Source organism: Microtus oregoni, unplaced genomic scaffold, assembly GCF_018167655.1.
Source record: "Microtus oregoni isolate MIOR12 unplaced genomic scaffold, Mior012 000015F_ref0000493, whole genome shotgun sequence".
Lineage (NCBI taxonomy): Eukaryota > Metazoa > Chordata > Mammalia > Rodentia > Cricetidae > Microtus > Microtus oregoni.
Window position 1 is genome coordinate 25,639,335 of NW_024543074.1, and position 26,398 is coordinate 25,665,732.

Here is a 26,398-nt window from a genome sequence, read left to right on the forward strand (position 1 = left end):
CCTCTTAAAGATCCCTAAAGTCTATCTACCTCTCTCCACCTCCTGTCCCTCCCCGAGCTCGACCACTGGTCATGTCTAGTACATGCAGTCTTGTCTAGTACAGCAGTCTTTCCCCTGGCCTCTTACCCTGTCCGGTCTCACTTCCCACTGCCCTTTCTGGGCCAACCGGGACAGGTTTTCAGAAACATCAGACAGCTGCCTCCTAGGATCTTCCACCGGTCCCTCCCACTACCTTGGCTATAGGTCCCCTCAAGCCCTCCATAGCTCGCTTCTCACCACCAGCCTGCCTAACCCCCACTTGTCTTTTGGGGCTCAATGCTTCTGCCACTAGGAAACCTTCCCATGTCCTCCTGGATACTCAGAATGGTCAGTAGCCCTTCTTTGATCTCAAGAGTTCCTATGGAAAGATTCAGATGAAGAAGTGCTGAGACTGGGAAGCCCCAGGACCAACTATTGGAGGATTGGATCTATAGGGCAGGAATTCAGGAAAGGGCTGAGTCAAAGACATTTACTTTTTCTCAGTGTTGGAGATTGAATCCAGGGCTCCCTGCATACTAAGCAAGTGTGCTACTGCTGAGCTACACCTCAATATCAAGGAGGCAGGTTTTTTTAAAATATTTTTTATTGTTTATTAACTTTATTTTATGTGCATGGGTGTGAAGTGCCAGATCCCCTGCAACTGGATCTTCAGACAGTTGTGAGCTGCCATGTGGGTGCTGGGAATTGAGCCCGGGTCCTCTGGAAGAGCAGTCAGTGCTCTTAATCACTGAGCCATCTCTCCAGCCCCCCGATGAGGCAGTTTTGAGGGTCTTCAAGGGCCACAGTCATAAGCAGAGCCATGGGAAGGATGAAGCAGGTCAACTAAAACAAGGCCAAGCGCAAAACACTCGTCCCAAGGAGGATCAAAATTCTGACCTGCGCAACAAAAATCTCACACAGAAGCCTCGAGAAACAGTTCCGGGTGGATATGATGGCTCTACTCCACAAAGACCTCCCAGATGAGACTCCCTCCACCCCCTGCCCCAGCTAGCTCTGGAGATGGCCTTTGCCCTCGTGGTTCCGAATGGGGGTCAGAGCTCCAGTTGTCACATACACATCCCAGGTTTTCGAATGGAGAAAACCAACAAGTTTTTTTTTTAATATTTATTTATTTATTATGTATACAATATTCTGTCCGTGTGTATGTCTGCAGGCCAGAAGAGGACACCAGACCTCATTACAGATGGTTGTGAGCCACCATGTGGTTGCTGGGAATTGAACTCAGGACCTTTGGAAGAGCAGGCAATGTTCTTAACCACTGAGCCATCTCCCCAGCCCCACCAACAAGGTTTTGGATGGAGAAGAACAACAAAGGATCAGCATTAACTATTTTTAAAATTATTTATTCTATGTGGATAAATGCTTTGCCTGCATGTATGTATGTGCGCCTCTGTGTGCCTGTGTGCTGGGAACTGAACCTGGGTCTTCTGCAAGAACAACTCTTGTTCAGATTTTGTCACATGACCAGACCCAGTTACAAGAGGTGGAACATGGGAATGCAACCTCCATTATAGGCAGCCACGTGCCCCACCATGGAGCAAGCGTTGTACCACCAAGACTATGTATGTATATGTGTGTGTGTGTATCCAGAGACAACGAGTGCTCGTGTGTACCGGGCACTGTCCTGGGCACTTCACTTCCATCTCTCTTACCCCAACCCTAGCAGAGGTTGCAGTACTCCTAAGGCACAGGAGACTCTTGGAGAAAGGCCACTTGCCAAGGACAATGGGTGAGCTGTGTGAGAGCTGCAAGAGGCCTTCTTCCACAACACTCCAGGCCTGCCAGGAAGTCAGGAGAGGCTGCACCGGGCACCACTATAAGGAATCTTTGAAAAATGTTCAACACAAACCCAAGGGTCCCTGTGGAGTTCACATCAAGGACTCTGCTAGTGACCTTAGCAAGGGCATCTGCAAGTGATGGGGGTGGAGGCTAGTTGCAGACAAGGATGAACTGGTCTTTCTGGAAGGGTGGCAGTGAAGAGGGAGTAGGCTGGTCTGCAGCAGAACCTGAGCCAGAGGGAGGCAAGAGACGAAAACACGCAGGCCACAGGGTGAGAGAGAGGACGCCACCCTGGCTGGAGGTATTTGGGCTGGTTGGATCCTTTTTTTCTGCCACTCAGGAGGAAAGAGACAGGAGACACAGGCTTTGGGGGCTGGGAAAGAGGAGGGTGGAAGGTTCTTGTCTGGGGAAGGTGGCAGAAAGCCAAGGTCTGAAAGAACAACTGGCCCATGCTGTCTCTCTGCTAGCCACTGGCTTCATACAGCTATTTTGGTGAATTAAAAGTAAGAACTAGATACGGAGCCGAATCCCTATGATTCTAGCATTTGAGAAGCTAAAACAAGAGGATCGTGAATTTCAGATCCGCTTGAGCCGATAACAAGGCACTGTTTAAAAACATTAAAAAGGCTGGGTGGTGGTGGTGGTACATGCCTTAATCTCAGCACTCGGGAGGCAGAGGCAGGTAGATCTCTGTGAGTTCGAGGTCAGCCTGGTCTATAAGAGCTAGTTCCAGGACAGGCTCCAAAGCTACAGAGAAACCCTGTCTCAAAAAACAAAACAAAACAAAACAAAAAAAACATTAAAAAGTGAAATGACTCCAAGTGTTTATTGGCTCCCTCGGCAAGTAGCCACCACACTGAACAGTACAGATCCATCAGTATAAGAAACTGCCGTTCAGAAATTGTGCCATTCAACCTGGTCTAGACAGAGCAAGGTAGGGGTACTCAGAGCCCCTGGCTGGCTGTGAGCCCAGGCTAGAAGGCATGTACACATGGGTCCTTCCCACCTCTCCAGCCACAAGCCTCCCTTCCTTTGTGGAAATGCCCCCAAATCTCACCCCTGGACAACAAGCCCCTCTCTCAACCTTATTTGCTTCTGGGGTGCTCAACTGCTCTGCAGCCAGGCGAAGAGCTTCCTCGGGATTTGGAAGAGTGCTGGTGCCCTGTCCTGTGTGGAGACGAGGCTCAGGGACTGCCGTGAGCTCCCTGACCCAGCTGGGCTCAGGCACCCCTCACCAGCCTGCCCACAGGGATCTCAGAAGCTCAGCTCAACTGTGTGTCTCACAGGTGAGCACTCTGATCTTCAAAAGGGTTTGAAAGGAAAACAAAGAAGACAGAAATTTGTCCTCATTTCTTTTTTTATTGTGCCCCACCCCTTGCCTCCTCAGCCTTCATGTTCTAACCAAGCCGGGCAAGCCGTAGAAGCTGGGCTGGGCCACAGGCAAGGAGCCAGGATTCATCGGGTTTACACCTCCACCCGAGGTAGCTGAGTAAGGTTCTGTGACTGGCAGGGCTGTCCTGGCCTGACTCCCCCAGTAAGGAGCATTGTCCCATGGGGGTGACACTGTATGGAGACCATGTGTCTCTGCCTGGGGGTGTAGGTGTGTTCCGATGGCTGCACTTGCAGTACCCAAGCTGTTCCAACCCACAGCGGGGGCGGAGAGTTGTATGTGCAGGGGGCGTGTGCACCTGGGGACTTGTGAATTCCTGTGTGGCACACTACACGCTTGCTGGGGGTGTTTGAGCCCCTGCTCAGTGCCTACACCTGCCGGTTGGTGCTGACCCAAGGCTGATTGGGAGCGTAAGAGCCAGAAAGCTCCAGGAGAGCCATTCTTGAGCCTCAGGCACAAAGTGGCCCGTGTCTCTGTTTTTAGGTGGGATGTGTGCCAGGCGCCTGCACGGTTGCTGAGCCTCCCGGGGAATTCCTTTGGAACGTCTTTCAATGGAAAGCATCCTCTACTGTCCAGTTTGGTAGCCGTGGGCCACATGTGTCCACTTAGCTAGGTCAACTGAGGCATTATTTTTATTATATTTTAATTAATTTAAGTTCAAATGGTCACATCTGGCTAGTGGCTTCCACATGGAAGAGCACAAATCTAGGCAGGTGAGGCCCTGAGATGGACAGGGAGAGCCCGAGACGTCGTCACAAAGCTAGGGTATAGGTGTGTGCGGAGCCCAACCATATGGACCCAGAGTGGCTGAAACTGGAGGGGGCATCCCTCAGGAGGGGAAGTGTGGAATTGGGCCCAGAGCTCTGAATTGCAGTGTCTTGCCCGTCTTCACTCTGAACTGGGGGGGGGGGGAGGAGGGAGGGGCAACTTGGTGTCTGTCTGGTAGGAAAGCCCCTGGGAATGGTCTCTGCCCTGGCTCGAAGCCTCCGGCCCTAGCCAGAAGCCACACGCTGAGTCAAGTCCAGAACCCAAGGCTGAGGTCAGGAGGTCCTCATGTTCTCCTGCAGGCCCAGAGTGGAGCTGGTGGCCGCTGGGTCACGTTCACCCTGTGTATGCAATGTGGGAATGCAAGTCAGGCCCCAGAAGTCCCGGCCTGCAGCGCCAAGTCCTGCAGGACAGAGCCTGCCAATGCAGACGCACAAGCTTGAGGTCTTTGAAGAGTCCTGCTCAAGAAGTTCAGAAGTTCTCTTACCTCCCCAGGCCCCATGTCCTCGGCGTACTTGAACTTCTTCTGCTTGTAGTAGTGCCTCTTGGGTAGGATGTGGAGCAACAAGAGGTCACAAAGAACTGTGGCCTAAGGACAGGGAGAGCAGGGGTGGAGAATGGGAACCTAGGGCAGATATCGACCCTCCATATCGACTTTCCATATCCCACAGTGGTCCCTGCTGACTGTGGTCCTGGCTGAATCCTGCCACTCCAGACCCCAGTTTCCTGAAGACAGGATAAGGTGCTCCAAACCCCTCTTGGGACAAAGTCAGCCCCACCCCACCTCTCTCTTACCTCTGAGCCTCAGTTTCCCCAGGTACACGGTAGGTCTAGGGTGGTGGGGAAAGCAGCTGCTGCCTCAATAATGATAGGTACCTATGGTCTTATTTTGGGGTTCTGCTACTGAATGTAGAAGAAGAGAGGCTAAAACCCAGTACAGCAAACATGTGTGCCCAGCACTTACCACTCCGAAGATGCCAATCCCAGAGCCGATGGTAGTCATAGTAGGGATGATGTCAAACTTCCCGGCCTGGTGGCAGGGCCCAGAGGAGAACCAGGTCAACAGAAGGGACCCAGCTAGAAAAGGTCAAGCCGTGCCCCCTCAACTCTAAAGTCTCCCCATTGTCTGTGGTCCAGGGTTCTGGCTCTCCCAAGAGCCAGCTCCTGGTCAGTAAACCTGGGCTTTGTCCCTGGCTTTGCTTCCCCGGACCCAAGGAGATGGTAGGGGAGCCACGTTAGTGGCTCGAAGCCGGGACAGAGCCACCCCCCATGTCCATGGTCATTTGAAGCAGATCTCTGGACACAACCATCCCATTCCACTTTGTGTCTGTAACAACAGACATCCAAAGCAGGAAGGTGCCTTGGTGGCCGTCCCTTCATATGGAACACCTACCTTACCATTCACAAGGATGTCAAAACGAATCCCAAACACCTTGAAGAGGTGACGACGGTTTGTCCCATTCTGTACAAAATGCCTGGCAAACCTGGGCAAGGGGTGGTAGGAGACGGTGGTAAAGCCATCTTGAGTGCCAGAGTGTTAGGAAGAGGCCCTCCAGCATTGCCCAAGGAGAATGACTAAGTCTCCTTCCACTCAGCCCTTTCCTGACTCCCACCAGGCAGACCTCCAAGGAGCCAAGACCTAGGGCTGGGGAACTCAAGCCTTTAAGGTCTTGTTTCCTGACGGCTTCCTATTTGACAACTCACACAGGATGGCTGCCATCCAGGGTCCTCTGGTCCCCTCTGGGAACATTTGTCGACCTCTGGCATTCCAGAAATAGGCAGGAGACTGTTGGGTACCTGAAGTTGAAGCCTGGAGACAGATTTTTCTCCCCATACAGCCCGTGGAACTGGTAGATGGGTTTGCAGTGCCGTACGTGCCAATCCAGGTCACACTCCCAGTCGATGGTGATGCCAACCACCCCACCCTGCCAAGGACACAAGCACACAAGGTCTGGGCTCAGGATTATAAAACTCCTGTCTAGATGGGCAAGATGGCTTCATGAGTTTAAAAGAGCAAACAAGCAAACAACAACAACAAAACTGTCTCAGAGTTGGTGCCTGCACTCTCTTTGAAAAATTGTTTGACATTATTTATTAATTTTGTGTGTCAATATATTCACCCTTGTGTACAGTATGACTTTGGAGGGCAGAGGACACCTTGCAAGGGTAGACTTTCTCCTTCTGTAGGACTGGGGAGTAAACTCAAATCATTAGGCTATCAAGTGCTTTTAACGGCTGAGCCATCTCTCATTGGGCATTACTGTGTAGCCTAGGCTGGCCTTGAACTCCTTATCCTCCTGCATCTGCCTCCTGTGTGCTGGGATCGCAGGTGTGTGCTGGCACACATGGCTTGTCACATGTGTATTCTGCGTGGTTACTTATTGATCTCTCTCCTCTGAGACGGACTGTCAGGTCCAAGGGGACAGAGCCATCTGGCTCTCATCACCGTTTCTCAGTTCCTGGCTTAAGTCACAGTGGTGTGGGAGACAAGTAAGCAGCCTTTGAACTAGACTGACCTGTGCCATCTGGGAAGAAAACGCTTCAGAAAGTGAAGTGAGGCAGGGAACAGGACAGGTGGGAGACTCAGGCCAAGAGTGGAGAGGTGATCAGAGAAGTGGGCAGGGAGCTGAGCGGCTCAGCATGGAGGCAGGAACAGAGATCCCCACGCTCAGTGGGTAAGGGCAGGTGTTGGTTCTAGAAACAGGGTGCATTGTAAATCCTGATGACCCTATAGGGTATGACGGAGGCGTGAACACCCACAGTTAACCACTGTCTGGCTGCTTCCACCTCCATGTAACTCTGCAAAGCAAACACCTGCAGACTTCTGCCATACACAAGTGTGTTGTGAGTAGGGCTTGTTGGTGACCTCACAGAAAAGAAGCAGGTTGCCATGCCCACATAGGCAGCTGCAGGAGCAAGCACAAGAAGGACCCGGCAAGCAAAGGATGTAGAGTGCCCCATGCCGGGCAGAGCTAAAGCGCTAACTTGCAGGTGGGTGCTCGCTTGAGCCTCATAGCACTGCCTGGGAAAGGTGCTATCAGTGGAGTTCTCAGACCCGCTGAACTAAGGAACCCATCTGAGGACACACTCTGGCTGGGAGGCAGAGCAGGATTTGGATCCAGAGCCTTGCAAAGGGACTGCGGTCTTGGAATCCAGGGACACGTGAAGCCCTGAGTTCCATCCCCACCGCAGGAAAACACGAAGTAGCTAGGTGGATTTTAGGCTATGGTACAGCTCGGGGATTGGGGATACTACTGAATGGGCACGAGGCCCATCCTCAGCAGAAAAACTAATTAAAAAATAAACTGGGCGTGGTGACACACTCCTGTGCTCTTCATTATGTAGGCAGATGCAGGGGGATTAGGAGTTTGGGGCTAATCTAGGCTACAGAGGGAGACCCTGACTCCAAACAACAAAAAGGAAGAGAGGGGAGAAGAAGGAAAGGAGGGCGGTAGGAAGGAAGGTAGAGGGGAAGGAAGGAGGGAGGGAAGGACTCATCCAGATAATGCTGTCTGCCCACATCTCTTTATTTTTAACACCTTTTCCATGGCGGGATCAGACCAGGCCCTGCAGAGGACCCCCAGGGCTCTGGTACACACACGGCCTGTGCCAGGGAGGTTTGGGAGGCAGGATGGGGCTGGCAGGCATGTATTATGACCCTGAGCTGTACTCTCCTTGCTGGCACAACCCCATCCCGTCCTTACATTCAAAGCCAGGCTGTGGAAGTCCTGGCCTGACTCTTGCACCACATATCCAAGGCTGAAGACTGGGCACAGTGGATGCAGGGTCTTGTGGTAGAGGCATTTCTTCATGTAGGTGTTATTCACCTCCTCCACCAGGTTGCGCCTGTGTGGAAGGCATGGGTAGAAGCCTTGTGTCAGCTGGGAGGGTGCTCACTCCACTCAGCTCCAGGGACCCTCAAGAATTCTAGAATACCCCCCCCTCCCAAACCGTCAGCCTCCAGGAGGTCTGCCAAGGCTGCTGCCTCCAGAGTGCAAGCAGCTGGGATGGAGGGAGACTGTACTGAGAGCGGCTGCAGCTGCTTCAAGCCACCTGCACCTCTGCCTTCCTTTCCCACGAACCTGTTGACCTTGAAGCGTGGAAAGCTGATGCTGTTCTTGATGAAGAGGGTGAAGTTCTCAGCCTCACGGAGAAGAGCAGGTCTGGGGGAAACAGCACTCACTCAGTGCCCCTCCCCAAGAGTGTTTGCATGGCTGAAAGGGCTTGGCATATTGCAGGGAACACAGGGGCTCCCCTGTAGCATGCATTGATGTGGGGTGGCCACACTCCAGATGGGGCATGGGCTTACAGGCTGCATCTTACAGGGAGACTCTTTGGCCTGGGCCACATGGATAGGGTGAGGGATGGGATCAGAAATATAAAGAACCCATTCTTGCCAGATACAGATGTCTATGGGTCAGGACCCTATCTCTAGCTCCCTGAAAGGACAGAACATCAGTTACCTTGGGATCTTGTCATCCACCTCCACAGGACACCAGCCAAAGATCTCACAGGTCTTCACCGTGCTATTGAAGGGCACACATTTGCCTGTGCGAATGCCTGTAGCAAGAGAGCAGCCTCTGGGGTCCCACCGCATGGCGTACTTCTGCAGCATGGGAGCCGAGAGCCAGGATGAGAGCAGGATAGACGCTCTCCGTGGGGAACAGTTTGGAGAGATGTGGAGCACAGAGAGGCAGACACAGGCAATGTGGTTGTGGAGGTGACAGGAAGGGGCTGGTCTTACCTTGGGCCTTCCTTTCTGCTTTTCCCGGAGTACACCCATTGTCCTCCCGGCATATGCCACCTTCTGGGTTCTGGGGGATGAGAGAAGTGCTGGCCCCAGGCCCTGTGATGTGGTCCTAGGGAGGACCCTCCCCTGCCCCCACCCCCAGGGCCACAGTGTAGACATGGAGCAAAATCTCAGATTCTGTGACAGACCCCTGCTCCCAGCCTCCTTCTCCCACACTTATCATAGGTTTCTGTCCAGTTGCGGAGTGCTGGTGTCTGCTGGCAGGGGACTGGAGGTTGGGACAGAGAGGCACAATGCCCAGCAATGGCACTAACAGTGGCTGACGGTTATTTTGTGTGACTCTCTGTCTAACATTGCATCATAAACTCTTCAGAAAGCCTGTGCCACGTCATCACCAAGGCCCAAGGGATTCCATCACATTATCTCCCCTGTGGGTCCAGGAGAGGGGCGGAGTCCTCACCTCTGCACAATAGCCTTGAGCCTGCTGAGGGGTCATGATGAAGTTGGTCATAACTACAAAGGAGCTGTCACCCTGGAAGTGAAGGGCAGGGAGATGACAGGCAGAGTTGGTAGAACAGTCCCAAGCACCTAAACACTGCCCCAACGGGGCTCTGGAGCCCACCTGACGCCCAGCAGACACCATATCCCATGGCATCACTGTGAAGGGAAAGAACTAGTCTCAGTAAGGGAGACTGAGGCCCAGAGAAGAAGAAGCTGGCCTGGCCCTTCAGGGAGCCTTGAGCCAGGGCTTATAGGAGGGAGGATGGTGCAGGCCTGAGCCACTCACCTGGGCTGGGAAGACATAGTCAGCCACGTCCCAGACCTGGGGTCCCAGGCCCTGGAGCTGGGTCACAGCCAGGCCCTTGAGCTTTACAGACACACTGCTGATGAGGCCGCCTGAAGTCTGGTATCCCTTTTCATAGACGAACACCCACCTGTCGGGTCCAGGGAAGACAGGGGAGTTAGGATTCTGTACAGTGTTGGGCAGGGCATCCAAGGATACAAGTGGTTGTGAGAGTTTCTGTCCTTTCTGGCATCCTCTGGACCACCTCTTGTTCTCTCAGATATGTTTCCGAGCTTTGGTTCCCAAGTAGTTTCCGGGAGGTGGGACAGCATTGCCTGTCGCCCCCTGCTGGCCTGTGTCTAAATTACCACCACTACAACTCCGCCATGGAGGCCAGTCCATGCAGCTACTGACTGACTGTCCCTCCTAATCCTCCCGCCCCCCAGAGCTGTATGTCAGGGCCAACGGGCCAGTTCTTGACCCCAGTGCTCCTTCCCAACACCCCATTTCTTCCCACACAACTTCCAGCAAAGTGTGAAGACTGCCCGGGAGTCTGGCTTTGTCTCCCAGCAAGCCCTGCTCCTCAGTGCTGAGGTTTGGAGTGGGTCCTTCCTCTTCCTTATCTATAAAACGGGAACAACATTAGCACTTGTTTATGTCAAGCGAGTTCGTGCAGAGAAGTTGCTTAGGCAGTGGGCTGGCACCTAGCAAAAGCTGCGTAGAATTTGTCTGTCATTACTGGGTAGAAAGCGGGAAGGAGAACAGTGGGGATGAGAGAGAAGCCAGGATTTGGGGCTAAAGGTCATAACCTTCCCTCCTGCAGCCTCCAGCCCCCTCCCTCAGGCTGCTGTGTTCGTGGCTCAGGTTTAATCCAGGAAGTTCAAAGGGACTGACCTCATTCCCAGGGATGGGCATATGGCCAAGGCATGTTAATCAATGTCCTGCCTTTCTAGCAGAAGTAACGAGTCTAATTGCCAGTAGAAGAGTGTCGATAGCAAAGCCAGATTCTTTTATTCCTGGGATTTACTAGGAAAGAAACTTCCGGGGGCTGGAGAGATGGCTCAGAGATTAAGAGGATTGCCTCCTCTTCCAAAGGTCCTGAGTTCAATTCCCAGCAACCACATGGTGGCTCACAACCATCTGTAATGGGATCTGGTGCCCTTTTCTGGCCTGCAGCATACACACAGACAGAATATTGTATACATAATAAATAAATAAATATTTTAAACAAAAAAAAAAAAAGAAAGAAACTTCCACTGTGCTGGATGGCTAAGCAAGGAGGCTGTGAGGTCAACACTGCTGTGAGCCATTTTTGCCATCTCTAAGGACCAGCCTGAGGATGGAGCCAGGAGACGGAGAGGACTAGATTCCTAACCATGTTGCTGCAGCCCTTTGGGGCAGGAAAAACAAAATTCTGGGCTTTACTAGAACATGAGCCAATGAAGTCCCTTCCATTGTGAGAACGAGCTTAGGTTTCATGTCTGTTGCTTACACTGGGAGTTTTGTGTCTCACGTCTCTCCAGCGGTAGCCTCTTCCTTTAGAAGAAACTGTTGGAGTAGATTCAAGGTGTGTTGCCCACTGGCACGTGAACCGCAGCCCTCCCCAGGGAGAAGACCGTAGGTGAATATGCTCTGCTCCCTCCGTCCTCTGCCTTACCTAGACAACGATCACCAAGCTATCTCCTCTGGGGACAAGGTTCTCCAAGCCTTAGTCCCAGAGTCACTGTCACTCCCCTGTCCTGGGTCACAGGGAAGGAGCCCTGTTGCAACTTTAAGCCTCTCCCCACTGAAAGCCTGCTTTGGAACCTGTCCCTCTTCCAAGCCAAAGTGTGGTCACTGCTGCCCCCTGCAGCCCACAAACAGCAACAGGCGACGCACAACAAAGGTCTAAGTTCTGACGCTGCCCGCTAGGAACCCCTCAGGGAGAGGGGGTCTCCATCCCCACGGTCCTTTTCTGCAGTCACGCCTCTGTCTTGTACCCCAGCTTAAAGGGGCTACTATGGAAGAGGGACTTGTTGCTATGGAGGAGGGATTTGTTACTATGGAGGAGGGGCTTGTTGCACACTCTGAGCCCTCCCCCTGACAAGCCACGGGTTTCCTCTTCACACCTCCATCCTCAGAACCTCAATTTCTCTTTGCCCAATAGCAACAGGTCACACAATAGGTAGAGAAACTGAAGTTCGTGCACACTCCCCTCCCAAAGGTCAGAAGTCAAACAGGGGCGATCCAGGGCTGGAGGCCTCCCTGCAGACCCAGGGTTGGACAGTGCTGGGTGTGTCTGTTCCTCTCCTGCCTCAGCTGTGGGTTGGGATCAATACAATTTCTGGGCTGTGTCTGCCCTTGGGGCTTCTGGTCTTGGCAGGTCAAAAGGAAATGTCAAATCTGGTATTTCTGACCTCTGCCCTGGTAATAATAGCTTTGGCATGCCAGCAGCAGGCCTGTCATTCCAAAGCCATGTCTTTTTTTAAAAAAGATTTTATTTTTAACTGTATATGTATGTGTTGTGGGGTGGTGGAGTTGAACACTTGACTATAGATAGCCATGAAGACCAAGAGAAGACATTGAGTCTAGCGGAGTCAGAATTATAGGCGAGTATGAGCTGCCTGCCTGACTTAGCTGCTGGGAACTGAACTTAGTACACACTCTTAACTACTGAGCATCTTCCCCAAAGCCATGTCTTAACCTGGTCTTATGGTCCCTACTCTGGGAAGGCCATCAAAGAGATCTGAGGTCAAAGACACCAGCATCTTCTGAGTTCCCTCCTCTTCTAGGGATGACCCTTACTAGTCTCTTCACCTCCCCTGGGACTCCCTCTCCAGTGGTCCCTGGGAAAGGGACACACAGTGAAGTGGCCATGTTTAAGTACTAGACTTGCCTTTCGCCACATGTATGACTTCAGACTAGAGACTGAACTCTGAGCCCCAATTTTCTCGGTTAAACAGAGGATTCCCCACTCAACAAATCCTTAACAAGGTTGTGTACTCAAGACACATAAAAATGAAACTCTCTCATCAAATCCTCCCTGTTCCCCTGGGAGGGCAGAGCTCTGGGTGAGCTGTCACAGGTACACTTGTGTCAAGATCCCCCTCCACATCAGTGGTCTGCCTCTACAACCCAGCCCTATACATTCAGTTAGCCACTCAATCAACGCGTGTGCATCAAGCCCATCTTTGAAGTCGGTCATTGTTCTCAACACTAAAACGACAGAAGTGAGCAAACCCTAGGAGCCTGTCCTCAAGAAGTCTGAACAGACTGTTGGCATCTCTGGTTGCTTGGTGTGCTGGTTGATACGGTCACCTTGTTTGCATCTGGAGTCACCTGGGAGACTCACCTCAGGACGTGCCCACAGAGAGTTAACCAAGAGGGGAAGTTAACTCAGAATGAGAAGTGCCTTTCAACAGGCCAGAGATAAAGAGGTCAGAGGAAAAGCAGTGTGGTCTGCCTGCCTTCACTTCCTCCTGGAGTCTGTGTCTACTTCCGCAGCTGCTGCCACCCTGATGAAGCCTTTATCAGACCCCAGCTTCTTTGGTTTTCTAATGTGAGCCAAGGACTAGTGATCCTCCAGGAATCTTCCAGTACCCCAGTACCACATTGGAACCCTTGAGGTATTTAGTTTCATGGACTGGTCAGCTATCCGATTCACATTCTCTTCAGCATGTAGATGGCCATGGTTACACTACCTGACCTGTATCTAGTGTGTAGTGACTCCCCCCCCCCCCCCTTTTTTTGTTGTTTTTTGAGACAGGGTTTCTCTATGTAATGGTCCCGGATGTCCTGGAACTCACTCTGTAGACCGGGCTGGCCTCAAACTCAGAGATTCACCTGCTTCTGCCTCCCGAGTCCTAGGATTAAAGACTTGCACCACCACTGACCTGCTTAGGGACTCTCCTTCTATGCTACACATACATTCTGTCAGTGCTGTTCCTGTAGAGGACCCTTCCTAGTACAAATCTGGGTACTGAGGAATGGGGCCATTGCTTTGATAAGCCCGATCATGTAAACCTTGGGTCTTTGTGGAAAGTTTAGAGCTGTGGGCTAGAGAAGCCCTTGAATGCTGTAACCAGAGCTTAATAGGCCATTCTGATGGGAATTTAGGAGACAAGAAAGCTAAGAAAAATGCAGACGGTGGGGGGGCTCAGATCAGGAGGTCTCACTGGAACAAAAGCTCTTTCAGGAACTGGGCCATCCGAGTCATTCACGTTATATACTGGCAAAGAATCTGGCCTCATTCTGCCTCTGTCCTGAGAACTTGAATGAGGCGGAATTCAAAAGTAATAAAGCGAATTGTTTGGAGAGGAAGTTGAGTTTGTTGTTTGGGCGGTTTAAGACAAGCTTTTGTACAACCCAGCTTGGCCTCAAACTCACTGTGTTGTCGAGGACAACCTTGAGCTTCTGCCTCCACCTGCTGAGTTCTAGGACATACCTCCTTGTGTCTGTGTCTGGGGACCCAAGGCAGGGCATTGTGCATGCAAATGAACCACATCCCCAGCCCTGGCAGTGGACAGTTCAAGGGAGGTTTTACCCAGCAGGGGACATCTGCCCTGAATGTGGGCAGCACCAGGCCGCAAACTGAATACCAAGGAGAAAGCAAGTGGAATCTCGTATTCTCTGCTTTCTGACCGTGGAGCCAGGGAGACCGGCTACCCCACGCTCTTGTTGCCACCACCAGAGCTGCTCCCACCACCAGGCCATCACCATCATGACAGATGTGTCTTCAAACCACGAGCCAAAATAATCTCTTCTACATTTATCTGCTTTGTCACAGCTACAAGAGAGGTGACCAATATATTTGGGGACCCACATCTGCCTTCCACACCAGACATCTTGAAGGTATCTCCGATTCTATAAAACTGTAGTTCCGCAAAACTTTGAACATGGGATTTCCCTTGACCTGATCCCACTACTAGATATAAGCCTTGGAGAAAAAAAAAATGTGTCCACCAAAGTACTGGTACACAAACACTCAGGGAAGCAATGCTTCTAGGAGCCAAAAAGTAGAAACAGCCTAAAATGTCCAACCACAGATACTCTAATAAAACGTGATGAATCAACACATGGATTATTATTTAGTCATAAAAGCATTGGATTACACATTACAACAAACATGGCAAGTAAAAGAAGCCAGATGTGTGCTGGAAGGTGATGGTGCTCGCCTTTAATCGCAGCACTTAGGAGGCAGAGGCAGGTGGATCTCTGTGAGTTCAAGACCAGCCTGGTCTATGAGAGCTAGTTCCAGGACAGCGAGGACTGTTACACAGAGAAACCTTGTCCTGAGAAACCATAAAAAGGAAAAAAAAAAAGCCAGATACAAAAAAGGCTCATGGTGTATGGTTCTATTTATAGGAAATACTCAGAACAGGCAAGACAAGTTGTAAGGAGGAGAAAGGGGGCTGATTGCTAAGGGATAAAATGTTTCTTTTTAGAGTGATGGAAATGTAATCAGAAGTGATAATAATTATGCAACCTTGTGAATAATAATGACCACAAACTTGTGAGGTTTTGTTTGTTTTGAGACAGTATCATCTTGTACTCCAGACTGGCTTGGAACTCACCATGTTGCCCAAGTTAACCTGGAATTCATGAGATGATTGCCCCAGACTACTGAGTTCTGGGATTATAGATATATAATCCACCTAGCATGCCTGATCCAGTCAGAATTGTGTGTGTGTGTGTGTGTGTGTGTGTGTGTGTGTAGCTCAATGGTAGAGAGTGTTCTTAGCATGCTCAAGGCCTTGGGTCTAATCTCTAGCATCAAATAAATAAAAGACAAGTTAATGAAAAGAGTAGATATTAAGGTATTTGAAGTCAGCCTCGTGTAGGTTCCAGTCACCAGTGAAAAAATTAAACCGAAGCCAGGCATGGTAGTATACACTTTTAATCCAAGCACTTAGGAGGCAGATGCAGGTGGATGTCTGTGAGTTTGAGGCCAGCTTGGTCTACATAATGAGTTCCAGAAGAGCCAGGGATATGTAGAGAGACCTTGTCTCAGAAAACAAGCAAATAAAAAATTCAACTTGACCAATTCTTTTTTTTTTTTTCAACTAGGTCTCCTGTCTCTCTCTGGCCCACTCGAAATCACACAACAGAGTTCGTTTCCTGTGTCCCCTCGGCTTTCCAGTAAGAGGTTTAGACTAGTCTGTCTCAGAGATCGACCCTCCAATTGGAGCATTTCATCTGTGACTTCACCTCAGTTGGGTCATCAGAGGCTCTGCCTTCTGAAATTTCTTACTTCCCCCTTGCCTCAGATTTATAGGAAGAACATAACCAATAGAGACCACAGCCCAAGCTTCCCTTCTCTAAGCCCATTCCAGATCTTGGCATCTCAGCCTGTCCGTCTGTCTGTCTGTGCTTTCATCACCTGTCCCTCTCCACCTCCATGCTGCCCATTTCCAACGTGGGCTTCACTGTCTGGTGCCCAGAGACTGAATCTCTTGATCGCCTCTCCCCGCCCACCCCCAGCCTCCCATCTTCCCTGCCGCACCCACCAGACCAGACAATCAGACAAACATCTAGGAAAGAGGAGGATCCTTAGAGCAAAACCCTTCCCTCCACAAAGAAGAGCCTGGTCCTCTCCAACTGCTGTCCTATGTTAACAATTGGGAAACTGGGAGTCTTATCTGTTGGGGGTCAGTGTAGCATCAGGCAGGAGCCAGATGAGGGCGACAGAGACAGACGAGCCACAGCCAGAGCTAGTAAGAGCTCCAGTGGGCAGGGAAGCCTGGGTTTGGGGACCTGGAGACCTTGCCTTGGGCTCTGCTGTATGATTCAGGCATTTTAGTGAGACTAGTTACAACCGTCATCTCTGTTACCTTCACCCCTCACACCAACAAGGGATACATCCACTTGAAAATGATGGATCATCTTGGGCCAGAAGAAAGGAAAGAAGGAGGGGTGAGGTTCCTGTCACTGGAGGTACTTATCACAGCTGGGGGGCAGTTGGGACTCATCTTACAGCAGGGCTGGGGTAGGTTGACTGCCCCTTCTATTCTGACAGCTAGGAACTGTTCACAGCTATGGCTCTGAAAACACAATAGAGAATCCTTGGGCCCTGAGAAGGGATAAACCTTTTTGGTCTCCCTAGGTGAGGCTGAGGCTGAGTAGCGACTTCTCTTTCCTGGAGGAAGTAGAAATAAGTTAACGGTGGACTTTGAGGCTCCTTTTGTGCTCAACACGGGGCCAGTGGTGCCCATTAGGAAGCGCCTTTGAAACTTTGTTGGGGTGGGAAGGGAGAGAGCAGAGCAAAGCCCCAGGGCTAAGGCTGATTTGCCCTGTGACCTGGAAACTCCAGGACTCCTCTCCGGGCCTTAGTTTTCCTCTCAAGCTTGACCAAATTGATTTGTGAGCAAGAAGGGAACAGAGCCCGAAAAGCAACAGAAGGGTCCTGGCCTTGGCTACATCTGGCCTGCTCTGAATCTTAGGGGACCAATAGGCAGAATAAAAGCTGTTCTGGGTGCTAGACACCCCCAAGGGGCCAACATTACATGGGTAACTCTTCGGGCCCTTAGTCTCAGTCTCCCAAACGGGAATGTCCAGAGACCACACAGCATAGCCAGGGCGGGGTGCTGGGTGTTGGCAGGCTCTCATCAGAGTCCAACCCTTTTAGTGACCCCAGGGCCTCTAGGGGCTCTTTTTAGCATGACTGTGAGTAAACACGATGCCCTATACATGTGACGCTTCAGGCACCTAGCTCCCTCACACCCAGGGCAGACAGGGACACAGCCATATGCATGCACATCCAGCAACAGGTGCAAAAAGTCATTGGTACATGCCTAGACATATAGGACATGGGTTGGATACAGGTGCATCCGTGACATTAGCCCACACAACACACATGTACAGGCAAGATCTGCCAGGTCTGTTAGCTTCCAAGACAACCAGACTGAATTTTAAAATGTGGCCTTTGCATGGTTCCCAGGCTAACCAGTTGGCTGATCCTGTGCCCTGGAAGGAGATGCCACACTTGAGAACGGAGGCTACCTCCTGCTTCAAGCATCCATCTAGTTGCTGAGTGTTCAGAATCCACGGGTCTTTCAGGTCCCAGATTCCTGGATATCCCAGCTTGTCCCTCATTCAGACTGGAGAGACGGGAGCAGAGACGGGAGCAGAGACGGGAGCAGAGACGGGAGCAGAGACGGGAGCAGAGTCTATCTTCTGGCTAGTAAAATGGGTGTTGCCTTGTCTCACTGGCTGCCTGTGGGAAACTGGAGGTGAAAGGGGCTCTTGCAGTACGCACCACTCGCTCACTGACTGGAAAGGACCCTTCCCAATGTCTCTTCCTCAGGACCCACGACGGCATTGCCTCTTGTTCACCATGCACTCAGAGCAGTGTGTCCCACCCGCCTCAGTGTCTCCGTCTTAACAGTAGGTTAAAGGGCCTATTCTTTCCTGATAGCATGGAGGCTCATCAGGAGGGCTTTCCAGGAGAGACAAGGGACTAGTCAGTACCCCAGAGCTCAGAGGATTGGCACATGTAGCGGACTGGTGCCCAAAGGGGGTGAGGAGGACACTTAGACTCACCCAATGACGTAGACCAGAACCACCAACTGGATCAGACGGAAAATGACCCCCACCTTCTTGTTTCGCACCAGCACCATCCGGGGAGTGTCATACTCAAAGAAGAAGGCTGACAGCTCGTCCTGCAGCCGCCGTGCCATGGTGGGCCAGGAGGGGCCCACACGGCCTCTGTGGTCAACGGCAGGCCAGCATTTGTCTCCACAGCTATAGCAGTGGAGTGACTGGAGACTTCTCAGTCCCTTAAGAACAGAGCAGGGCAGGTGGGGCCCGAGGCCAGGAGGCAGGGGTTAATTGGTGGGTCTGGGTTGGGAGGGAAAACCCTGGGTGATCAGAACAGCTTTTGGTTGCTGGCAGGCAGTGGAGTACTGGCCAGTGGTGCCCGTGAAATAAATTCCCAAAGATAGACAGAGGCGGAGCCAGTGGGGCCACCCAGGCCCAGCCCCACTGCCCCTCTAGGCTCCGCCTGGGCCCCCTCTGAGCCTCCGGAAACAGGAGCTACTGGCCGGAAACCACCATGGCTACCAGTCACAGGGGAGAGATAAAGCCACAGGCTACCCCCACTTTGAGAACTTGACAGGACAGAACTGGGGGGTCTGGCCAGGACCTGGGGTGAAATTCCTCAGAGCCCCACCTCCATGCTCACAGCCATAGTCAGAGTAGGCAGCTCAGTCCTCGGGACCTGTAGAGATGGGCAGAAGTCGATATCAGGTTCTGTAGTCTAGAACCGCCCTTGGACGCCCGTGTCCACCAGTCCCTTCAAATCCAAGCCTGGTTTACATCCATTAACTTCAGCATCAGGCTGGCTTCTCCATCTTCAGCCTTTCTCTCCCTCTATCCAGCCTGCTTGACTGTACCTCCTGATACCACTCCCACCCCGTCCCTGCCACCAGAAAGGGCATGGAGGTTGATATCTAGATAAGACTAGGGTCACACATCTCTACGGAGTATTAAGGCAGCTGGGAAAGCCTAATATTTGAAGCTTTGCTACTTGTTGAGAGCTTGGGGACAATGTAAGTCTTTCCTTACAGAGTGAAGTCCTTAGGGGATGGGTCCCAGCAATCCCAGAGACAGAATTTGAAACCACTGTTGAGTTCGGGGTGCAGGTCCATCCAGTGCAACCCTCGCCTTACTCAATAGTAACCCAGACCCTGAGCATAGGGGTCCCAAGACCCAGACCTGAGGCTAGCTCATCTCACTCTGGGCCTACAAAAGAACCTCTTGAAACACAGACCTCCTTGGTACCCTTCACTGGCCTACACCCCAGGCCAAGCTGACCCACCCTAAGTACTGATTAACAATCTTCTTCCTCATAAGCTACTTGCAGGAAGCAAACAGCCCTGAGCAGGGCTCCAAGCCCCTGTGCAAGCAGGGCTGCTTTCTGGGTGCCCTGTCCCAGCACCCAGGACCAATCCCTCACTCTTGAATAGAACACACACACACACACACACACACACACGCACATACACACACACACACACGCACATACACACACGCACATACACACACACGCACATACACACACACATACACACACACACACACACACACACACACACACCCCATTGACATTCCAGTAGGAACTCTTACAACTGTCTGACGCCACTGTCAGGGTGGTGAGGACCACATCCTCCGTTTTTTTTTTGTTTTGTTTTGGTTTTTTTTCCTAAGGAGCCAGAGCGGCAGCAGGCTCCTTGACCTTGTCTTGACCCCAAACAAAAGGGCCTGCCCCTCTCCCAGCTGATTTTCTGACTTCCCGTCCAGCTGTTGGAAGAAGAGCCCTAGGAGAGGGACCACTGTGATAGAAGTGGGTGGGGGCTGACACTGAGCCATACCTGTACCCTCCTCCGTGGCACTCACACCAAATGAGGGAGAAAGGATGGACAGAAGACAGGAAGAGGAAGGAAGTCATTGTCCTGCAGTCATTGGCTGCTTCACGCCACCGCCTCCTTCTCCCTCCTCATCTTCCTCACCTCACTTCTTCCTCCCTTCTCTCTCTCCTTCTCCTCTTTCTCCCCATTCTCCTTTCTCTTCCTCTTCTTCTTCCACTTCCTTTTCTTCCTCTCCCTTCTCACCCCATGCTCATTATAGCTTGCTGGACAGACTGTTGGGGCTGCATCTGCTACAGCCTGGGAATGAGCCCTGGCTCTCTGGAAATATGACAGAGAGGACCATTTGAAGGTACTAGAAGACCCAAGATGGGGTCAATGACACAACTTAATTTTTCCTTCTTTACTTTTCTTTTTAAAAAATGTTTTTGGATAGAGTTTCTCTATGCGATGGCTTTGGCTGTCCTGGAACTTGCATTGTAGACCAGGCTGGCCTCAAACTCACAAACAACTGCCTGCCTCTGCCTCCTGGGTGCTGGGATTAAAGTTGTAAGCCACCACGGCCCAGCATAACCTTCTTTTCTTGATAATAACCCTGCAAAAGTGAACTAACCACATGAGACTATAGGGTGGGCTCAGGAGTGCATGCATGAAGACGTGAGTTCGAATCCCACCACTTGTGGGGGCTCAGCAGCTGCATCTGTAATCCCAGGGCTGGGCAGGTGGAGATAGGCAGACCCCTAGCCCTAGAGCTCATTGGCCAGCCATCAAAGCTCAATCCGTGCACTCTAGGTTCAATGAAAAAAACTTGTTTCAAAAAATAAGATGGCGAGCCACCGAGGAAGACGTTTGACGTTGACCTGCGGCCTCCACGTGCACACACACACATCTGCACACACGCACATGCACACACGGCAAATGTCTCTTGCACTGGCTCACTCTTAGGGAATAGACACCTGTGGTCCTAGCCTTTGTAGGCACAGGTAGGTAGAACAGATGTCAGAATGCCACCTAATGGAGTTTACCAGCCTTTCCTTCACCATGGCCCTGTAAAGCAGATAGTAGAAGGCCCATTATACAGATGCAGAATCCACGGTTCTGGAAGTTGAACACCTGGTCAAAGGTCATGGAACAAGTAGTTCTTGAGTTTGCTTGTGGCTGGAAGAGAGGCTCCCCAAAGTCTAAAGCCTTGGCCCAGGTCCCACCCAAAGACTCCAGCACTTAAGATCTGCCAGTCCTGCCTTATAAGCCAAAAGGATGTGTGGCCAGCTCTGGTTCTGGGCCGGGCCTTCTAGGGAGACATGGCCCTGCTGCCAAGGACTCGGCCCCAGGACAACCTCCCCTGCTTGGCTAAATTTAGCGCTCTGTGGGTATGGAGGGGGCCAGTGCCTATCCTGGAGTCACTGCTCAAGCCCGGAGGGCAGCCTGAGTCCTCAACAGGGTGGGTGGCATCGATTCCAACTTGTATCTTTACACACTCAGGGTACCAAAGTCTTATTCCTGGCAATCTGACTCTCACACTGTATGGGTCTGCCCTGGTATCCTCAGAGAGTCACCCCAACATCCAACAGCCCCTCCAATGCTATTGGAACAGAGCTCTTGACCTAGCAGTCAAGGGGAGGTCTATGGCGAAGGTTGGGTATCAGCCATGGCCCCAAGGGCTGGCTTTTCCTCACTGTCTAAATTTTCCAGATCTCTTCCCTCCCACTGTGGGCCATGACCAGGCTGACTTCTGTCCTTCAGTGTCCAAGGCATCACGGTCTGCTAGTCCACTGCCATTCTTTTTGGGTCTTTCCCCTCAGACCTCTTCTGTCTGGTGGTAAGGGGCTTCTGGCTGATGTAGGTCTGTCTCTTCAACACTAAGCATTCATTCAAGAGGCTTGTTTTTTTTTTTTTGACACTTCTCAAGGCTGTGACAGAGGCAGCCATAGGTAGCACAGGTCCACTTACCTCTTCTTATTACCTATTATTCTAAGATATAAATAAACATTTATTATATCTTCTTATTCTTATTTATTTAAGATATAGTTTTTATACATCTCAGACTGACCTCGAATTTGCCATGCAATGGGAATGACTTTGAACTTTGGATCCTCCTGCCTCCACTTCTGAAGTGCTGGGATTCTGGACAAATACCACCAAGGCCAGTTTATGTGGAGATGGAGATCACAAACCCAGGGTGTTGTGCATGCCAGGCAAGCATTCTACCAGCCACGCTACACCTCTGACTTCTTTTCTTTCTTTCTTTCTTCCTTCCTTCCTTCCTTCCTTCCTTTTTAAATAAAACCAAGTTGAGGTGAAATTCACTTTTTTTTGTTTCCACTTTTGACAGTTTGATGAGTTCTGACAAATACATGTAGTTACTTTCTGACCCATCTTTCTAGAAGGGTGCCTCCTGATTCCTCCCACTTAGGTTTTTTGAGACAGGATTTCTCTGTGTTGTCCTGACTGTCCTGGAAGTTGCCCTGCAGACCAGGCTGGCCTCAAACTCAGAGATCTTCCTGCTTCTGCCTCCTCAGTGCTGGGACTAACAGTGTGCACCACGGGCTCCTCCTTGTCCTTTGCAGCCTCTTTCCCCAGCACCTATATCCAGCAATCACTGATCTGCGGTCGTTTAGATTTGTCCTGCCTTCTGTGGAAGTCCATGGAGATGCAAGCACATAGGCTGAGCTTTTAGTGTCTTGTCTCTTTCATTCAACACAAAGATAATTTCTTTGAGACAGGATTTCACTTTGTAGTCCAGGCTGGCCCAGACCTTGCTGCGATGCTCCTGCCCCAGACTCTCTAGTGCTGAGATTTTTAGAAGGGCACCACCATGGCTGACTTATCACAATGGCTTTAAGCTACCTATGTGGTTCTATATGTGTGTGGTCATGTATGCCTTTGCTGCTGAAGATGTCCTGTTGTGCAGACATATCACGGATGGTCCGTCCATCTATAGAAGGACTCCGTAGTCTGCAGCACGCAGCCTTTTGGGCTCAAGTCTCTGATGTCCACATTCCCTTCCCTACTGTCTTTCATTTTCCTCTTCCACGTCACATAACATAGCTCCATCCTGCTCCCTCCCCCTTGTAGAGGGGGCCTGGAGAGCACAAAGTCCTGGTTCTCAGAGAAGCAAGGGGACCCAGGGGCATCTTGGCAGCTGCCACCTTGGAGCCAGAGAGGAGTATGCTGGGATTGCCTGGGAATTCCCTCCTGGGTGAGGTGAAGAAACCTTTCTGTTTAGCTTGGCTGCCCAGCCTTGGGTTGTAGACTCCATGCTGTGTGCTGGACAGAGATGGATTTGGGTAAGCCCTGGTGGGGGTAGAGGCCACCATGCCCTAGGGATTGTGGGAGACGCTGGAGTCACACACCTCCTCTGTGAGTTCCCTTGGGGTTTAGGCTATCTCATTCCCACACCCAGAAAGACAGCGCCTCCAACGGGTTCCTCATCTGATAGCTGGAGCCTCTGCCCTCAGCCTCTCCATGGCATGGGGCTTGTTTAAGACCCTAGGAGAGGAGCGCTGGGTTTTATATTTGAGAGGCCTTACAGATGTCTGTGTGGTCAAGAATACTTCTAACTATTCTGCTGGAAAGTTAAACCCTTGTGAGTTCCTCAGGGTGTGAGCTGTGAGCTGTCTCCTCTGTCACACTAGCTTCACGGATGTGACTTGGATCAGCACTGGGCCCACATGTAGAGAATCCCTGAACTAGGCACTGAAATTCCGGGTTTCTTCCTTCCCCAACACTAGGGTCTTAGACTCCTCTACCTCTGGTTTCTATTCCCATCCCAGTAGTTCCTTGGGCTTTAGTTTGTTTGTTTTTGCTTGGTTTTTGTTTTTTGAGACAGGGTTTCTCTGTAGTTTTGGAGCCTGTCCTGGAACTAGCTCTTGTAGACCAGGCTGGCCTCAAACTGACAGAGATCTGCCTGCCTCTGCCTCCCGAGTGCTGGGATTAAAGGTGTGTACCACCACTTCCCAGCCTTAAGTCCTTTTCTTTTCTTTTCTTTCTTTCTTTCTTTCTTTCTTTTTCTTTCTTTTTTTTTTTTTGTTTTTTGGTGTACCTTGGGCTTTTAAAATTTTGTTTTATTCTTGCTGGCTGGAGCCCAGCCCAGTTCAGTGAGTAATTTGGGGGTCCCAGGTTTTCACTTTGCAATGGGTTCTGTAAATGATGCAGTCAGTCCTGCCTATAACAGTCATTCCCTTACAACAGGGCCCAGGTATCTGGGTCTCCATCCCAGGACAGCCAGATAGAGGATAAATGCTAATCCTTCATGGTGAGCCTCTCTTTAGAGACATGGCTAGTTCCTTCCTACAGCTGCCTCCCAGGATCACCTGCAGAAGCTGGTTCATATTAGGCATCATTACAGAGACACCCCGGGGTGGTGGGAGCTGAGGAAAGTGGTAGAAACCGTTGAGATGAGATAGATTGCTGGAGGCCTGAGGGGATAAAAACATAGCAGGCAAGAAAGCCCAGGGAAAGTAACAGGGCAGGCATTTGCCAGGGATTCTGAGGTGCATGGGCTCCTGAAATGCAGGCTCCAGGCCCAGCTCTGTCTCATCCTACCCCAGATCCTCTTCCCTGGAGGTGACATATTAATCATAAAATACATGATTAAACTGTTGAGCACTGCCAACCAGCAGAGCAAGAAGCAGGCTCAGGCTCACTCCATTTCTGCCATTGTGATTCTAACTTAGTGTTTCTCAAAGCCCCATCTTCGAGTAAGAGATGAACCCTGGCAATGTGGGGATCCCAGACATGGACTTTGCTGGGTTCTGGGTGGATGGGTCCCTGGTTGCCACAGAGATAGGAGCCCACCGTTCAGACAAGATGCTGACAGCTCCAATCCCCCAGACACACGTTTTATTTCTCTACCAGGAAGCATGTCAGCAGGTGGGCACAGGGCTCCGTTCAGGTCAAGCCATCCCTCCAACTCTGTTTCTCTCTAAGGCCCCTCCAGAAACCTGCCAGAGGGGAGGGAGGACGTGCAAGAGAGTAGGCTACCAAACACGGAGTTCATCTGTCGGCAAGGCAGGCTGAGGGGGCTTTTGGTACTGGAAGTCAGGACAGTGATGTGAATCTTGATTGACATATAAAATAATCACATTGTTCACACTCAGGGAAGAGCTAACTCACGCAGACAGGCACTTACTCTGTTTTCTGTGACACCTAGCTAGTTTTTGTCAAAGGAGCAACAGCAGAGTTGAGAGGAACAACAACGACAGCAACAACAAAAACCGAGTAACACCAAAATCAGTTCATCTGATAGATCCCCGTGAGATGCTTTCTTTCGGTGGGGAGGTAGGGCTAGGCAGTCCCTCTTGGAGCATCCATCCTAGTGACGACACTTTGACTCAAATATGTACAGTGGGAAGAGAGGGACAAAGAGTAATGCCAGGGGTCCAGAAGACTCAGAATCACCCAGCCCTGCAGCGAGCGGCATGGCCTCACACCAGGCTGTGTGGCAGGACAAGCTGACATAGACCCAGGGATGTCTGGAGTCTCAGGCACCAGGGACATGGACAGTGAGAGGTGGGAATAGGGTTGAGCCCAGTCAGTCAGCCCAGGCTGGACCAGTCCCTCCTCCTGCTTCTTGTGTTCCTATCTGTCTGTGATGCTTCAACTCCCTGGAGCCGGCACATATATAAACAGACACAGGCTCACGCTCTCAGGAGTGGACTTGGTGGAGGCAGAGCCAAGTGGAAGGGGCTGCCCCTTCTGAGCACAGCTGGGCCCAGATGGTCCCCTCTGACTTCTTTTTCCCACAGATGATCAGGCTCCAGACCCAAACTAAGCAAGGGGTCAGAGTCTGTAAGAAGGCCCCCATGAGCCCTCCATCAGGGCAGAGGCACTAGTGACCAAGCGAACTAAGTGAGCAAAGGCCCAGCCTCCAAGCAGGGGAAAGGTTGCAGAGCTGTGGGGGAGTGTGTGGTGGCCCTGCAGCCAGCTCTGGCTTCTTAGCCGCCCCTCCTGGGCTCAATTTCTGGGCCAGAGCTGGAGGGAGGGATGGAAATGGAGGCAGGAACCTGGGATTGGGCCTTGAGGTGGTCATTCTTTCAGGCCTGTCATGTCCAGCAGGGTCCAGTAGACAGGTGGCTGAGTGTGGTGGCAGGGGTGGGAACTGGGATGAACACTTGGACGCTATCAGTCCGATGGTCATACTGAAGACTCCTCTCTGATCCCAGGACTTACTTCGGGTCCTTTTTTTCTGGAGGAAAAAATAATAGGAGAAATCATATTAAGATGAGGAGTGAGAAATGTAGGGTGCCCTTTCAGCCCCCCCTTCAGCCTCTCGCCCTCCATTTCTCCAGGGCCAGCCCCCACTTGCCATGGCCTGGAACCTTCCATACCTGGTCTATCCCCAGCCTCACTGAGCCCCAACCCCAGGAATCCAGGTGCTCTCTGTGTGTCCCACAATACTCTCAGAGAAAACACTCATATTTCTTTGTTTGGAAAATGTTCCCATCACTGTTCCGTCCATAAGCAGGGGATCTTCCTTGCCTCCTCCCCATCCCACACGGTCTGATTTCAACTGAACACGCTCAAGCTGCCTTTTACCTTTGCAGCCCATA

At 51.3% G+C, this 26,398-nt stretch overlaps 2 protein-coding genes across 2 annotated transcripts in view; both read right to left on the bottom strand.

Annotated features, from left to right (window-relative positions):
• Positions 1-4,169: 4,169 nt before the first annotated feature.
• On the bottom strand, positions 4,170-18,190 carry P2rx1 (purinergic receptor P2X 1). The gene is made up of 12 exons (XM_041665466.1): positions 18,025-18,190; positions 9,511-9,658; positions 9,184-9,255; positions 8,718-8,787; positions 8,437-8,533; positions 8,056-8,136; positions 7,678-7,819; positions 5,771-5,898; positions 5,367-5,457; positions 4,938-5,003; positions 4,461-4,562; positions 4,170-4,314 (listed from the first exon to the last, which is right to left on the bottom strand). Exons 1-12 carry the CDS (start codon positions 18,159-18,161, stop codon positions 4,249-4,251), a joined length of 1,200 nt encoding a protein of 399 aa, XP_041521400.1. The 5' UTR covers positions 18,162-18,190; the 3' UTR covers positions 4,170-4,248.
• A 6,482-nt stretch (positions 18,191-24,672) lies between these two features.
• Positions 24,673-26,398, bottom strand: part of Atp2a3 (ATPase sarcoplasmic/endoplasmic reticulum Ca2+ transporting 3) — a 31,586-nt gene continuing 29,860 nt past the window's right edge. The window contains exon 21 of the mRNA XM_041664372.1: positions 24,673-26,034. Within this exon, the coding sequence (XP_041520306.1) occupies positions 26,015-26,034 (20 nt within the window). The 3' untranslated portion in view covers positions 24,673-26,014. The remainder of the gene's footprint in view (positions 26,035-26,398) is intronic.